The sequence below is a fragment of the Acomys russatus genome, chromosome 9 (assembly GCF_903995435.1).
Source record: "Acomys russatus chromosome 9, mAcoRus1.1, whole genome shotgun sequence".
NCBI lineage: Eukaryota > Metazoa > Chordata > Mammalia > Rodentia > Muridae > Acomys > Acomys russatus.
The window spans coordinates 40711555-40725065 of record NC_067145.1 but is presented as its reverse complement, the minus strand read 5'-3'; the positions used below and the strand labels follow the sequence as shown (position 1 = coordinate 40725065).

At 43.7% G+C, this 13511-nt stretch overlaps 1 protein-coding gene across 2 annotated transcripts in view; it reads left to right on the top strand.

The window, feature by feature from the left end:
• Epc1 (enhancer of polycomb homolog 1) overlaps positions 1-13220 on the top strand; it is an 82297-nt gene extending 69077 nt beyond the window's left edge. For both annotated transcript variants that reach the window (XM_051151187.1, XM_051151186.1), the window contains exons 9-14: positions 69-217; positions 978-1330; positions 7917-8038; positions 8984-9125; positions 9223-9586; positions 11872-13220. In XM_051151187.1, the coding sequence (XP_051007144.1) occupies positions 69-217; positions 978-1330; positions 7917-8038; positions 8984-9125; positions 9223-9586; positions 11872-11944 (1203 nt within the window). In that variant the 3' untranslated portion in view covers positions 11945-13220. The remainder of the gene's footprint in view (positions 1-68; positions 218-977; positions 1331-7916; positions 8039-8983; positions 9126-9222; positions 9587-11871) is intronic.
• The last annotated feature ends 291 nt before the right edge of the window (positions 13221-13511 follow it).

Below are 13511 nucleotides of genomic sequence, written 5' to 3'. Positions count from 1 at the left end.
TCAGTAAGTGACAAGTGACAAACAAACTAACAAAATAAAATAATTTGGATTGATTTTTTTTTTTTAAGCCTCACTTAGACCAAACTGGCAACTGGCCCTGGACTAGCCCTAAAGATGGAGGACTGGGAGATGTGCGATATAGATACTGCTTAACAACCCTCACTGTACCCCAGAGGTGTCTTGGATTTGCACGAAGACGGGTTGGGCGCGGTGGAAGGTAACACACTTCTAACTTCCTTGCACCGCATGCTTTAAGACAGTGCAGTCAGTGTTTAAACTGAGGCCCTCCTTGTGAACAAACGGAGAGACTCCGCTTCCTGTGCTTATTAACTGGCTTCTCCACATGCGTCTTCGCCCACCGCGTAGTTCAGGTGGTCCTCACGTGGGTCCCTGTCTCCCCACGCTGAGTTATCACAGGGCAGAGTCGTAAATGTGCACTTGCACATTCAGGGTTGCTTCAGGAAACTACAAAACAGCCACTGAACGTTGAGGAAACCCACACCCTAACTCCTGCACAGACTGCTTAAGTTCTGTGCTCGTGGCCTCGGCTTCTCAGGGTGCGCTCGTCGGGTCTGGAATAGAGTGCTTCATGCACCGAGAGAAGGAGCTATGAGGCACACAGTAGATTTTTGATTGAAAGACCATTTGAAAAAAAAAAAAAAAAGAACTTTTATCCAACATTGAGATTTGAGACTAAAAGAACCAGAGCCGGCAAATTGGCTCAGTGAGAAGAGGCATTTGCCACCGAGGTGATATCCTGGAATCACATGGTAGGTAGCAGGAGAGGACGAACTCTTGAGAATTGTCCTCTGACCTCTGCATGCATGCTGTGCCATCCTGTGGCGTGCACATGCAGAGTAAAAGCCAAATGCTGCTGTAGTTTCTAAATATTCAGCATACTTTGACTAAGCTTTGGGGTTCTTGGGGAAGGAAGGGGAAATGCTTGATGTAATCTCTCCTGTCTGCTCCTTGTGCAGGGTCTTGCTGGACAGAGCCCATTCAGACTACGACAGTGTGTTTCCCCACCTGGATTTGGACATGCTTTCCTCACCACAACCTTCTGCAGTCAATCAGTTTGCCAATACCTCAGAACCCAATACCTCGGACAGATCTTCCTCTAAAGACCTCAGTCAGATACTAGTCGATATCAAATCATGTAGATGGCGGCACTTTAGGCCTCGGACACCATCCCTACATGACAGTGATAGTGATGAACTCTGCAGTAGGAAATTACATAGGAGTATAAATCGAACAGGAACAGCACAGCCTGGGACCCACACATGCAGTACCTCCACGCAGAGTAAAAGTAGCAGTGGCTCGGCACACTGTGGTACGTTCATTTGTAACAGCCATTGCTGTACCGGGGTGGGGTCATCCATCTTGTTGAGGATGGGGTGTGTTATACCCACAGTTAGATGCCTTAAGAATTTTTTTGAATTCTGCTTAATGGTATTTTTGCTGTGTGAGTTTGTGTGTATGTTTTCCTTAACCACACCCAAAAAGAGATGGTATGTTACTATGTATTTAATTTCTTACCTTGAGGCAGCCCATGAACCACAAGACTCAAAAGTTTAATTTTTAAGGAATAAGAAAATAAAACGGACCCGAGTTGTTAGTGGTATGTTGAACACCTAATTTGGTCTGCTTAAATTTAGAAGTCAGTACTTACACATAAAATGCATGCTGGTGCCGGGCATGGCGGCACACGCCTTTAATCCCAGCAGTCAAAAGGCAGCAGCAGGTGGATGGCTGTGAGTTCGAGGCCAGCCTGGTCTACAAAACCGAATCCAGGACAGTCAAGGCTAACACAGAGAGACCCTGTCTCAAAAAACCAAAATAAGTAAATAAATAAATAAAATGTATGCTGGCACGGTAATTCAGAATAAATACAAGGGAAACTGAATTTTAATATTTTGGAAACATTTTTAGATAATAGCTACTTTGTTGTGCGATGTGACTAAAATGCTGAAAATAGTATATTACCCTTTGACTTTCTTTTTTAAATCATTCGAGTTCACACTATCAGGGTTGTCTGTATTATAAATGCTCATTGCGAGGACGGCTTAGCGGACAAAGGCGCTCAGCACCAGGCCGGCAGCCTGCCCGGGACGGGAAGCACAGGCACCCCCTCTACGCTGCCTTCCGCTCCATACCCGTGGGTGGCACACGTGCCGTGGGCGCACAAACACAATAACATTAAATGGATTTGGGGGTTTGGGGAGTTTCTTGTTTTGTTTTTTGAGATAAGGTTTCACTGTATAGTTCTAGCTGTCCTAAAACTGCATTTTAGACCAGGCTAGCCTCAAACTCACAGAGATCTGCCTGGCTCTGCCTCCTGAGTGCTGGGATTAAAGGCATGTGCCACCGCGGCTGGCTTATGTTTAAAATACTTTCTTTCTTTTTTTTTTTTTTAAGATTTATTTATTTATTATTATGTATACAGTGCTCTACCTGCATGTACATCTGCAGGCCAGAACAGGGCATCAGATCACAAAATAGATGGTTGCAAGCCACCATGTGGTTTCTGGGAATTGAATGCAAGACCTCTGAAAGAGTAGCCAGTGCTCTTAACCGCTGAGCCATCTCTCCAGCTCCTAAAATACTTTTAAAATCGTTAAAGCTCTTTTAGGGTGATTTTTAATACAGATTTTTAAAAAGAGGATTACTTCCCTAATTGCCTATTTAGGTTACAATTAAAGTATTTTGTAAGCATGAGAATTTGCTGTCATCTTCAAAGGCCTTCAGAAAATGCACCATAAACTAATTTGAGAGTGAGAGAGAGAAGAGAGAGATTGATGTTGATTGAGATTCTGTGAATTTGACCAAACTTCAGAATCAATTGGAAAATTTGTAGTTTCTAGGGCTTAACTGATTGTAAATTCCACTAATTTTAGTGCCTTTTTCTGCCCTGTATAGTCCTTAACAGCTTAAATAATCACAAATGTGGGGATTTAATAGTATAAACTCATCATAGGTTCCCAAAAATAGTTTTAAGATGTATAAATTTTTTTTGAGGCTTTATGGAGAAAATAGGCATGTTATCAACTCATATTGTGTCACCCCCAAGGTGGAGACACTGACGTGCATGGCAGACCTCCAGATTCCATTACTGTCATTATATGTCATGTGGTGTGCTGGTGTGACTTACATGGATGTGTCTGTGTCAGTTGAGAACTTTCCTGATTTGTTTCTCAGACATCATTAGTAAACATTAGCAGAAGTCAGCTGACAGACCTTTTGTGCTTATGTACCTTCCCTTCCTAACCACTGTTTGACAACAGGCCTTTTTTAAATGCCATGTTTATTTTCCTGCATACCTAGAGAATAAATGCCAACAACCGCCACACGGTGACTCTGCTTTCAAGCTTGTGCATATTCATGAGATTGATTCTCTCTCTGTGGCTATGTAAATTATGTCATATGTACATTTAACATAAGTGAGGCCAGCTAAACAGCTCCTGAAGACAAAAAAGGAAAATGTAGCTGTTCACGTGTTCCATGCGAGTCGAAGCACACTTCTGAAAGAACGAATCCTCCAGAGGCAGCCAAGGTCTGTGAGGGTCTCGTGAATGTCCCTCCATGTCCGCTCCAAAAGCAACTGCAGCTACAGTTTGGCTGTGCTGATCCGCAATCCCTTAATACTTCCCTGCAGCTTAGGCCAAACACCTGGCTTCATCAATTTTAGCCACTTTTTGATTATGTGGTTACCGATTCAGATAATAGAAATTGATACTTACGGTGATGCACAGCACCCAGCAGGCTTCTTTCCTACATTCATGAACAGAAAATTCCAAATGAGGGTGCCAGGAGTCCCCTAGTTCCCCTGAAGGGTGCCCAGCTGATAGCTTTGTTCTCAGTGCCCCACATCCTTTTTGCTTGCCCTCCACTCTTAGCCATCTCAGCCTGTGCAGCCATAGAGGGTGTCCTGAGTAGAGTGTTGCGTAACCGTCAGGGAACTGTCAGTGGATGCTGCATCCTCTTTGCTGTGTGTAACAGAAGAGCGAACTTGGAAAGACTCAGTGATAGGGATTTTAAACTTCTAGGGCTCAATCTACTTAGGGATAAGTTGTTCCTTTTAATGATCATTTGGACTGTCTCCAGATAGTTTTCTAGGCTTTTATTAATCTGCTAGCTCCTTTTCAGTGTATGCTCGGTAGTTAAGCATCTATTCTGTGCATTTGAAATTGGATGGATATCAAATTACCATAATTAGATGAGACTCTATTACAAGGTAAAGGCTACTTACTGCCAAGCCTGTTGTCCCTAGAACCCACATGATGGAAGGAGAGAATCAACTCCCACAAGTTAGTCTTTCTCTTCCTGGTACACACATGCACACACTCTTCTGTCTCAGAGAGCAAGAGAGACACAAGCATACGCGCAGACAAGATAGGAGAAAGGGGATATGAGTGAGGGTGTAGATGATTCAGAAAGACTAAAACTCCTACAACAATGATGTGCCTAGTACTTAAAATCATAACTTCCAATGAAATTGAAATCAGCATCACTGTAAATTCTTTTCCTAAGCCCACACCATCTGTAACAATCTGCTTTACTCTTGTGAAGACCAACTATGGTTAGAATTAGTGTGTTTGGCTTAATCTGTGTATAGGAAGGACTGTAGTCTTATGCACCAGTTACTGTTACATTTGTAAATCTGTGGGTCCCTAAGCTTTATTCAGAGGTTTTCTAATCTAGAGTCTTTTCTGGAAGGCAACTTGTCCCATGGCACCTGCATGAAGCACAGCTAGCTGTATGTAAACGTTACAAGGGCAGTCACGGCCAGAGTAGCACTGAGCTAATGAAATGTCACATTGAAGTCACAGCCAGGCACACCTAGATCTGACACAGCTTGCCATCAATTGACTTGCAACACGCCTTGGTGTGTTGGGTTTTGTGGTGGCTGATAAGGGATTGGGAATCCCTTTGGTTTCAGTTCCTTAATATAGGGATCCAACTGTAGTGACTAGACCATTTCTCTTTACAGTTATCCCACGAGGGTTGGTTGGTTTGTTGGGTGCTTGCGGATTGGATCTAGGGTCTCCTGTGCGCCGGGAAAGTGGTCTACCACTGAGCCGACATCCCCAGCTTTTGTTTTAATTACTAGTGATACAGCCCATTAGGATAAGAAACTTCTGGCTCGAGGGCGTGTTTTGAAACAAATTTGTGGCTTTCCTTTGTTTTTAATGAAGTATAAATGCCTTTAACCTAGACTGCATTTTGAAACAGATCACTTCCTGCCGTACCTCAGTGAGTAGCTCAGTGAGTTTGCTGCAGCTGCAGGGCTGTGCCTGTGGGGCCTTAGACCTGGATAAGAACATACAATCCAGTTCACGCTTTGTTTGTTTGGTCTTTTCGAGACGGGGTTTCTCTGTGTAGCCCTGGCTGTGCTGGACTCACTCTGTAGACCAGGCTGGCCTCGAACTCACAGCGATCCGCCTGCCTCTGCCTCCCGAGTGCTGGGATTAAAGGCGTGCGCCACCACGCCCGGCTCAGTTCACATTTTAGTTATCCACAGTTACTGCCTTATCTTCATACGGACTCACATCCTTTGGGATTGGAGTTTTATTTCTGAGAGGGAGCCAGGAGGACCTTGGCAGTACCTAATTTAATCCTTGTCACATTTAAATGAAGACGCTGACCCATAAAAAGCAGCACGCTCTGTGGAAGGCTGGGATGGGCTTCACCACTCCACTGCCAGCCTGTCTGCTGCTCTGTTAATTACACATCATTTACCAGAAACATCCAGACCAAATTCTACAACTGGACTCTAAACAGAATAGCATCATCAAGGAGACAGTGAACTGCAGTGCAGAGTTACTGGCTGTGGCTCACGTTGTGTACCCTTCTCTCTGAGCCTGCGTTGGCGGGACACAGATAATTAAACGTGAGGTTGAGCCATCCGCAGCAACTGGGGGGAAGGACTTGATTTAACTAAGGCAAAGTATTTGAAAGCTGATTCCAAGTTGAGTCCCAGTTAATTATCACTAAGTACTTAACTAAATAAAACACACATCATCAAAGATACACCAAAGACTCTGCAGGGAAAGGCATTGCTGTCTATGAGCATCCTGTTTGCTTTTACTCGTGGAAGGGGCCTTGAGTAATTGCTGGGTTATTATTTTTCTAAGTGTGTAATAACCTGACTCTTCTAGAAATACTTTTTTTTTTAATTACTGAATATTCCCTACTGAAAAAGTAAAGGCTAAGGCAGCACACTTGCTTCTTAGGACATTAAAGTATAACTTTCAAACACATTGGTAAAAAATATCTGATAATTAAAGTATCAGATTAAATTATAAAAATATATAAGTTAAGTATCTAAAAGCTTAAGCAGCTATTTTTATGGAAATAATTATTATGCCAACTATGAACCTTCTTTCTGGGAAGCCTTTGTTTTTGTAGGTTATTCATGGTTTTGTCCCCTCTCACTTCTGCTACATGTCCTGTGTTCATGACAGGAAATTACTTTTGTCAGTATTTAGGGAACGTCCTCATGTTAGCAAGTCTCCCTATAGAGTTTGATTACAAATGGTAGGAAAAACTTGCTGTGAGTGGGATACCAATTAAATGGAGCTATGACACACAAAACAAGAGAATCAGTAGTATTTTCCAGTGAGAAAGTACTTCTTTGCCCATATGGCCCATGAACATCATTCCTTTCAGGACTGTGTACAGATGCTTGTAGACTAACAGGACTTTCTTGAGTGTGGCCCGTGGTTTCTGAGTGCATTAAGAACATGGCACAAGTGTTACTACCTATTGTCTGCTGGGACCAGGCACAACCAGGATCCTGGAGAGTAATAAAGATTCCTCCTCTCCAGATTTTTTTCTGGTGAAAATCAGAAAACAGGTGATGATATTCCAACTAAAAGAGGACTTCATAACAGATTGGGTGGCATGTTTGAAAATGGCGGACTTGAGCCCAAGGGACTTTGGATAAGCCCTGGTACTTGGGGATATGTGCGAAACTGTTTTTGTTTTTTTGTTTTCTTTTTAACTTTCAGTAACTCCTACTCAGAAAAAAATGGTTTCTTTATGAAGCCTTTACAGTCAGGTGTTTGTGATGTCATTTGTTTTTCTCTCCCCTCTCCCCCTTCCCCCCTTTTTTTTTAACTGGCAAAAGGAAAAGAATAAAGAAACAGGTTTCCTTTTTAAAGTTGCACACACTTTTGGGGGTAATAAATGAACATTTTTTTGTTTGTCTTTTTTAGACCTGAGCTCTCCATAGACACACATAAGTAGCATAGCACAGTGTCTTTCCTCAGACCTCACTGTGTACAGTAATCAGCATAACTCCGTTCTTATTGACTGGATTCTGTCCAGGTGGGTTAACTGGGTGGGGAAAACTCATTAACCGTAACGTTGGAGCTTCTTTTTCTTCCTGTTAAACTTGAAAGATGAGTTCTCTTGTTTAAGTAATAAACTATCAGATTTACCCTTTATGTAGAGGAAAGCTTTGTAATGACTAGAATAAGGAGCTCTGTAGACTTAGTGTTTGTACACGGGAAGGCCCGGGCCTTGGCATGGCGAGCTGGACAAACGAGAACTGGACACTGGTTTCCAGGCTTCCCGTCAGCTCAGTGCAGAGTGCATCTCCAAGCCTATGGACTGAGAGGCCAAGAGCACTTTGTGTGCTGTCCAGCACAGTGTCACAGCTTTAGAAAGTCATAGTGTCCTATGTTCAATTCGGGAAGCTTCATTTTCTTGTTTTCTCTAAGTTGAAGTCACTTTTGTTAAATGTGGCCGAAAATGCTGTGGTTTTCCTCCAGAGGTGGTCTCTAGCAGGATCATGTCTGTCCAAACGCTTCAACTTTGCACAAAGTCATCTTTTGCTTACGCTAGGTTTTTTACTGTCGTGAGATGTCTATGGTGTTCGCGCATCTTTGTGAATGGTCTCCTTGTTTTATGTCCAGCATTTACAGCCGAACAATACCAGCAGCACCAGCAGCAACTGGCACTCATGCAGCAGCAGCAGCTTGCGCAAACGCAACAGCAGCAGCAAGCAAATAGTAACTCGGCCACCACCGCTCCACAGGTGAGGGCTCGTGTGTCTTATGATTATCCCTCATTGCTTCCCACCAGAGTGCATCTCTAATTACCAGGTGCTGTCATAGAGCCTGGCACCTAACCAGCAGGAAAGTAGCTTCAGCCTGAATATACAGGGTTTAGAAAGAGGAATCCAGGTGAGTGTGGACGCTGTTCCCTCTGCTGCCTGTTGTACAGAGTAACCTAAGCACGTAGTTCCCTTAGCTGTAGAGCTGCTGCGCTCTGATCCCTGGTCTGTAACGCCATGTCCCCAGTGTAGAGCCCCATGCAGCTGGCACTCCAGTTCAGAATTAAACCAAAACACCCTGTTTCTGCTCTTAAACAAGACTGCTCTTAAAGCAAGGAAATTATTTGCTGTATAGATAACTTTGGGGCTAAAAGGCTGAGAATTGAGTCTTCTAAGCATCCTAAAGGAAATTTCATTTTTGAAGATTCAAGAGGTCTTTTAATTATGATATATCTTATTTCCTTTTTCTTTTATTAAGGAAGGTTTGTCTTACTAGTCAAAGATGCCTCCGGATATGTAGTGGGTGGGTGTGAGCAGCGAAGGTGGGTAGGGGGTGGGTGTGAGCAGTGAAGGTGGGAAGGGGGAAGAGAGGGACTAGGTATGTAGAGATTAAATGAAAGACACTTACATATTTGCTTTAATATATTTGTCCAGCAGGGAACTATTTGAGAAATGTATTTCTAACCTTTCAACTGGAACTTTTTGATGTTGTTGCATTCTGTACTGTAGGCTTATTTTGATGCTGCTCTGTATGTCTCCTGCGTTATCATAGGAAGATCAAAATGTATAAGCCTTTAAGTTAGTTAGCTTTTCAACCTTCATAGGATGCCTGTGAGACAGACTGAGCTTTCAGCGGCTTGCTGCTTAGGCTGTTGAGGCCAATGCTGGTATATCTGTATACCAAAGCCTTCTGTGCGTTCCTTTCAGGGTTTTGTTTCTAAGACTCTGGATTCTGCTAGTGCACAATTTGCTGCTTCTGCTTTGATGACATCAGAACAGCTGATGGGATTCAAGATGAAGGATGATGTGGTGCTCGGGATTGGGGTGAATGGCGTCCTTCCAGCCTCAGGTGAGGGCAGACACCTGCACAGCCCGCTTATTGTACATGCATACATATCTGTACACATTGTGGTACGGTGTTTATGTGTGCTTTCTTCTCTCCCCAGGAGTATACAAGGGCTTACACCTCAGCAGCACGACACCAACAACGCTTGTGCACACGAGTCCAGCGACAGCAGGTTCAGCTTTGCTACAGCCTTCAAGTACTACACAGACTGCAGGTTCCCACAGTGCACTGAGTCATCAAGTAACTGCTGCCAATGCTGCAACAACTCAGGTTCTGTTTGGGAACAACATTCGATTAACTGTACCTTCATCAGTCCCCTCTGTAAACTCTATCGCCCCAATAAATGCACGACATATACCTAGGACTTTAAGTGCTGTTCCGTCATCTGCCTTAAAGCTGGCTGCCGCAGCAAACTGTCAAGTCTCCAAGGTCCCCTCATCGTCCTCTGTAGACTCGGTTCCACGGTGAGTAGTTAGTTACTCTGACCTTGAAATGTTTGGATGTCAAGTACCTGCCTTCAGCTTTCTCAAGTGTCTGTCCTCCTAAGCTTTTTCTTCTTTTCCTTCTATGTATTGAAAATAGATAAGAACCCTCGTGAATCCAAGAACTGAGCAGAAGGATGTTGAATTCAGTGTTTGTTAAGTTCCGTCTTGAGAATGAGTCAGTGCACTCACTGAGGGAGTCGAGGTTGCTTCTGTGATATGGGTGTGCCTGCCTACCTACCTACCTACCTACCTACCTATCTATCTACCTATCTCTATCTCTCTATATATAACTTAGAACGCTGTCACTCTTCTCCAGCTCCAGGTGGAGGGAGTTCTGTGACTTCCTGTGGGAGTAGAACTGGTGAACATTCCTTCGCTAAGCTTCTAGTTACGCTTAATAGTGGAAATGATGTCCAGGCCTGGTAACATTTAATCAAGCCATTGTTTTCTCGCTCACCTGGAATTTCAATAAAGAATTTAGCATTTTTGTTGAGGGTCTATTTTAACTATAATTAATGGTTAATTTAACTCTGCGTTAATTATAATTAAAATCTTGTTACTATAAAGTACTAAGAGGAAAAGAAACAAAAGCATTATTCAGATTAGCAAGAAATAAGCTTAAAGTATGGAAGCAGGTGTTAAAACAGTACAGGCAGTAGATGAAAGCATTCAAGGTGGATATTAAAGAATCAGATGTTGTCCAGTCTACCAGATCCCACCTGGAGTAGTGTTGACTGGGTGAGGATAGGGGGCATCAGAAGTTGGAGTGGGCAGAGCAGAGACAGGAGTTGGGAGATTGTGTTTAGTGGTTAACAAGTAGCTCGGTTTTCCTAGGCGCTCAGAAGCCCAGCAGAAACAGGAGAGCGGGCAGGCCTCACAGGCGGCTTGTGTTAGACCAATATCAAGACTTCTTGAGCCAAGAGTGATTGGAGAAGAACAGCTTTTAGTAGCTTATTGGTAGCCTTTACTTTGCACACCCACCGGTCCCTGTCTGCGTTTATCGGCTCAGTACTAGTAATGTATTGTTGGTCTGTTCACGGCTGGTCGGTAGACTGTCCTTCCCCCTCTACACCAATCATGTCTTTCATTGCTGTGGAATTGTACAAATACAGGAGCATTTATAGTATATGGACTTCTCCTAGCCCTGTATTTAAAGCAGGAAACAGATTCCTAGAAGCCAGTGGACTTTACAGGGGTGCCTCTAGAACCCAGTGCTCTGATTACTTGTCCTGTGTCTGTCTCATTTAGTGACCTTCAGTAGGACCCAGATTTAAAGTCCTGACATAATGGACTTGCCATCAAGCTTGACAACCTGAGTGATTCCATTGTATCCACTTGGGGAAGAAGAAAACCAAATTCTGCAAGTTGTCCTCTGACGTACACAACATAATTAAATAAAGGTTCAAAAGGGGGTTCAGGGCCTAGGAAGATGACTCAGTGCTTGCCAGCACAGCATGAGCAGCTGAGTTCACATCCTGTAGGTTAAGCTAGGGCAGTGGGCGTGGTGACATACCCCTGTAATCCCCAAACAGAGGCAGGCAGATCTCTGTGAGTTCCAGGATACCCTGGTCTACAAAGTGAGTCCAGGACAGCTAAGGCTACATGGAGAAACCCTGTCTCGAAAGGCAAAAATAAATAAGTAAATAAAACAGCAGCAGTAGCAGCTGCATGCAGTATTGAGTACATATAACCCCTAGATTGTTGGGGATGGGATAGGCAGGTCCCTAAAGTTCCTCACCAGCACAGCCAACTCTGTGCTCTGCAGGTTAGTGAGAAACCCTATTTCAAAACATAAGGGGAAGAGTGATAGAGCAAAGGTGCCCATCATCTACCTCTGGCCTCCGTGAGCACACATGCACACACCAAAACAATGATAAAAGAAGGGTCCCGGGCCACCAGAAGTCATGAGCACACATGTATGCGCACATACACACTAAGCACATAAATAAATGTAAGAAGAAAAGGTGGGTGTGGAAGACAGCTGTACCGTTCAGAGCTCGGGAAGTTGGGGTATTTAAGTGGGTGGGTGGTCTCAGGGTCACTTGATCTTGGCAGTACAGTTGCCATGGGATTGACTGTTGACAGCTGATTCGCCTGATTTCTGCTTGCCTGTTTTCCATAAATATAAAAATGTATACTCCTCTTTGTTCCATTGCCCCATACGTCAGGTTTCTTCCCGTCGTCACGGTAACTAAGGCTTTAAGGAAAGCCGACTTGCTTGGTCTGTTTAAGATGGTTCAGTAACTGAGCTCTTATCCCAACAGGGAAAATCATGAGTCAGAAAAGCCAGCACTGAACAACATAGCAGACAACACAGTAGCAATGGAGGTGACGTAGCTTCCTGGGAGCAGGACTGCAGCCTGGGGACATGGTCAGGTGCTATGCATCAGAGGCATTGGAACGCAGGGGAGGATGGAATGCACACATGCGTTTCCATGGCAGCTGTGGGGACTCGGCAGCACTGCGCATCTCTCATGCTTCAACTTTTCTTTTCTTATTGTTAATAGGAAAAAAATCAACATCTGTAAATTAAGAATACAGCAATTATCTGTATAGTACTGCATATTTGTAATACCCTTGTATATATGTTACTTGAATACAGAACTGTTCATTTGTGATGCTTTGCACTTGGGGGCGGGGGGTGGGGGGGTAACTGCAACAAGAGTGTGAGCTGTGAGATTGTGTAGCTGGTGTCATCACATCATGTGCATGGTGCGGAACCTGCTGTCTCTATTTATTGTGCCGTGTTTACAGGTTTTGTACACTGTACCCTCATTGGTTCCTGTGCTGTAGTAAATGTGTTAGGTAGCTGTGGACTCCTTGGTATTTTGTAAATGGTATAACATAACTTGGTTCCCTCTGGGTCCTTGAGTTTTCTGTGTATCATGTGAAAAAAAAAATGGTGACATACATACAGAATTTTACAAAAAAAAAAAGGCATCAGTTTTTTAAAACGGGGAATGTACTGTTCCATGGGGATCTCCCTGGTCTACTAGCATTAGGACGCGCAACAAGCTAAAATGAAGTCTCTTGAGTCCTCCCGTCCCCGCCCGCCTGTAAGTCTGGGCGGCCCTGGTACTTAAAGCACTAATGTTATGTTGCTGCCCTGCAGACAGCCCAGTCGTCCCATTTCCTTCCACACCAAAAAGTGTTAAATCAAGTACGCAAATGGAGTCCTTACAACTGGAGTTTATGTTGTCTTGCCCTTTTTTTAGCACAAAAAGATGTACTTTTTTATTGTGGAATCGTTTAAAGACTTCATTCTTTACTTGTTCTTACAGAAAGGCTATAGGGAGAAGAATGCGGTAATTGCTGTCCGTGTATCGTCATTCCGGTTTGTAAAACAGCCAGCCAGCTTTTTTCCTTTTAAGATTCTCCAGAAGGCTGCGAGGCCAGAACCACAAATATCGGGTGCCTTCCTTTGGAAACATTTGACCTCTCTTCTGTGAAGAGAACGGTACTTAGCAGACTACTACTAGTGCTTTGTCAGTGCCGAAGTCTGAATGCCCAGTCCAATGGCATACGTTGTCCTTAAGGTTTTTAATCCCACCTGGAAACATTGTGATAGAATTCTCACAAAATAAACCCAGGGCATTACATGTTGACAAACTAACGCACAGTGGTCTTTGCCTTTTATTTTCAACTTTGTGTGACTTTGTGTAATTTCAATAAAGAGTCTTGGTTAGAGTCGGGGGCGGGGGCGCTTCATGTTTTCAGTGATTATTTTGGTATGACTGACTATGCCTACAACAGTGAAAGAAAGCCCTGCCCCTGATTGATAATTTCATGGAGGTGAGAGAGTAAATAAGATCTAAAATGTATTATGCCTAATGGGGGAAAGCAAAAAGGCAAGGCCCATGAGCAAGCATAGAGAGCCAAGGGTGCTCACGGTGTCAGACTGGGC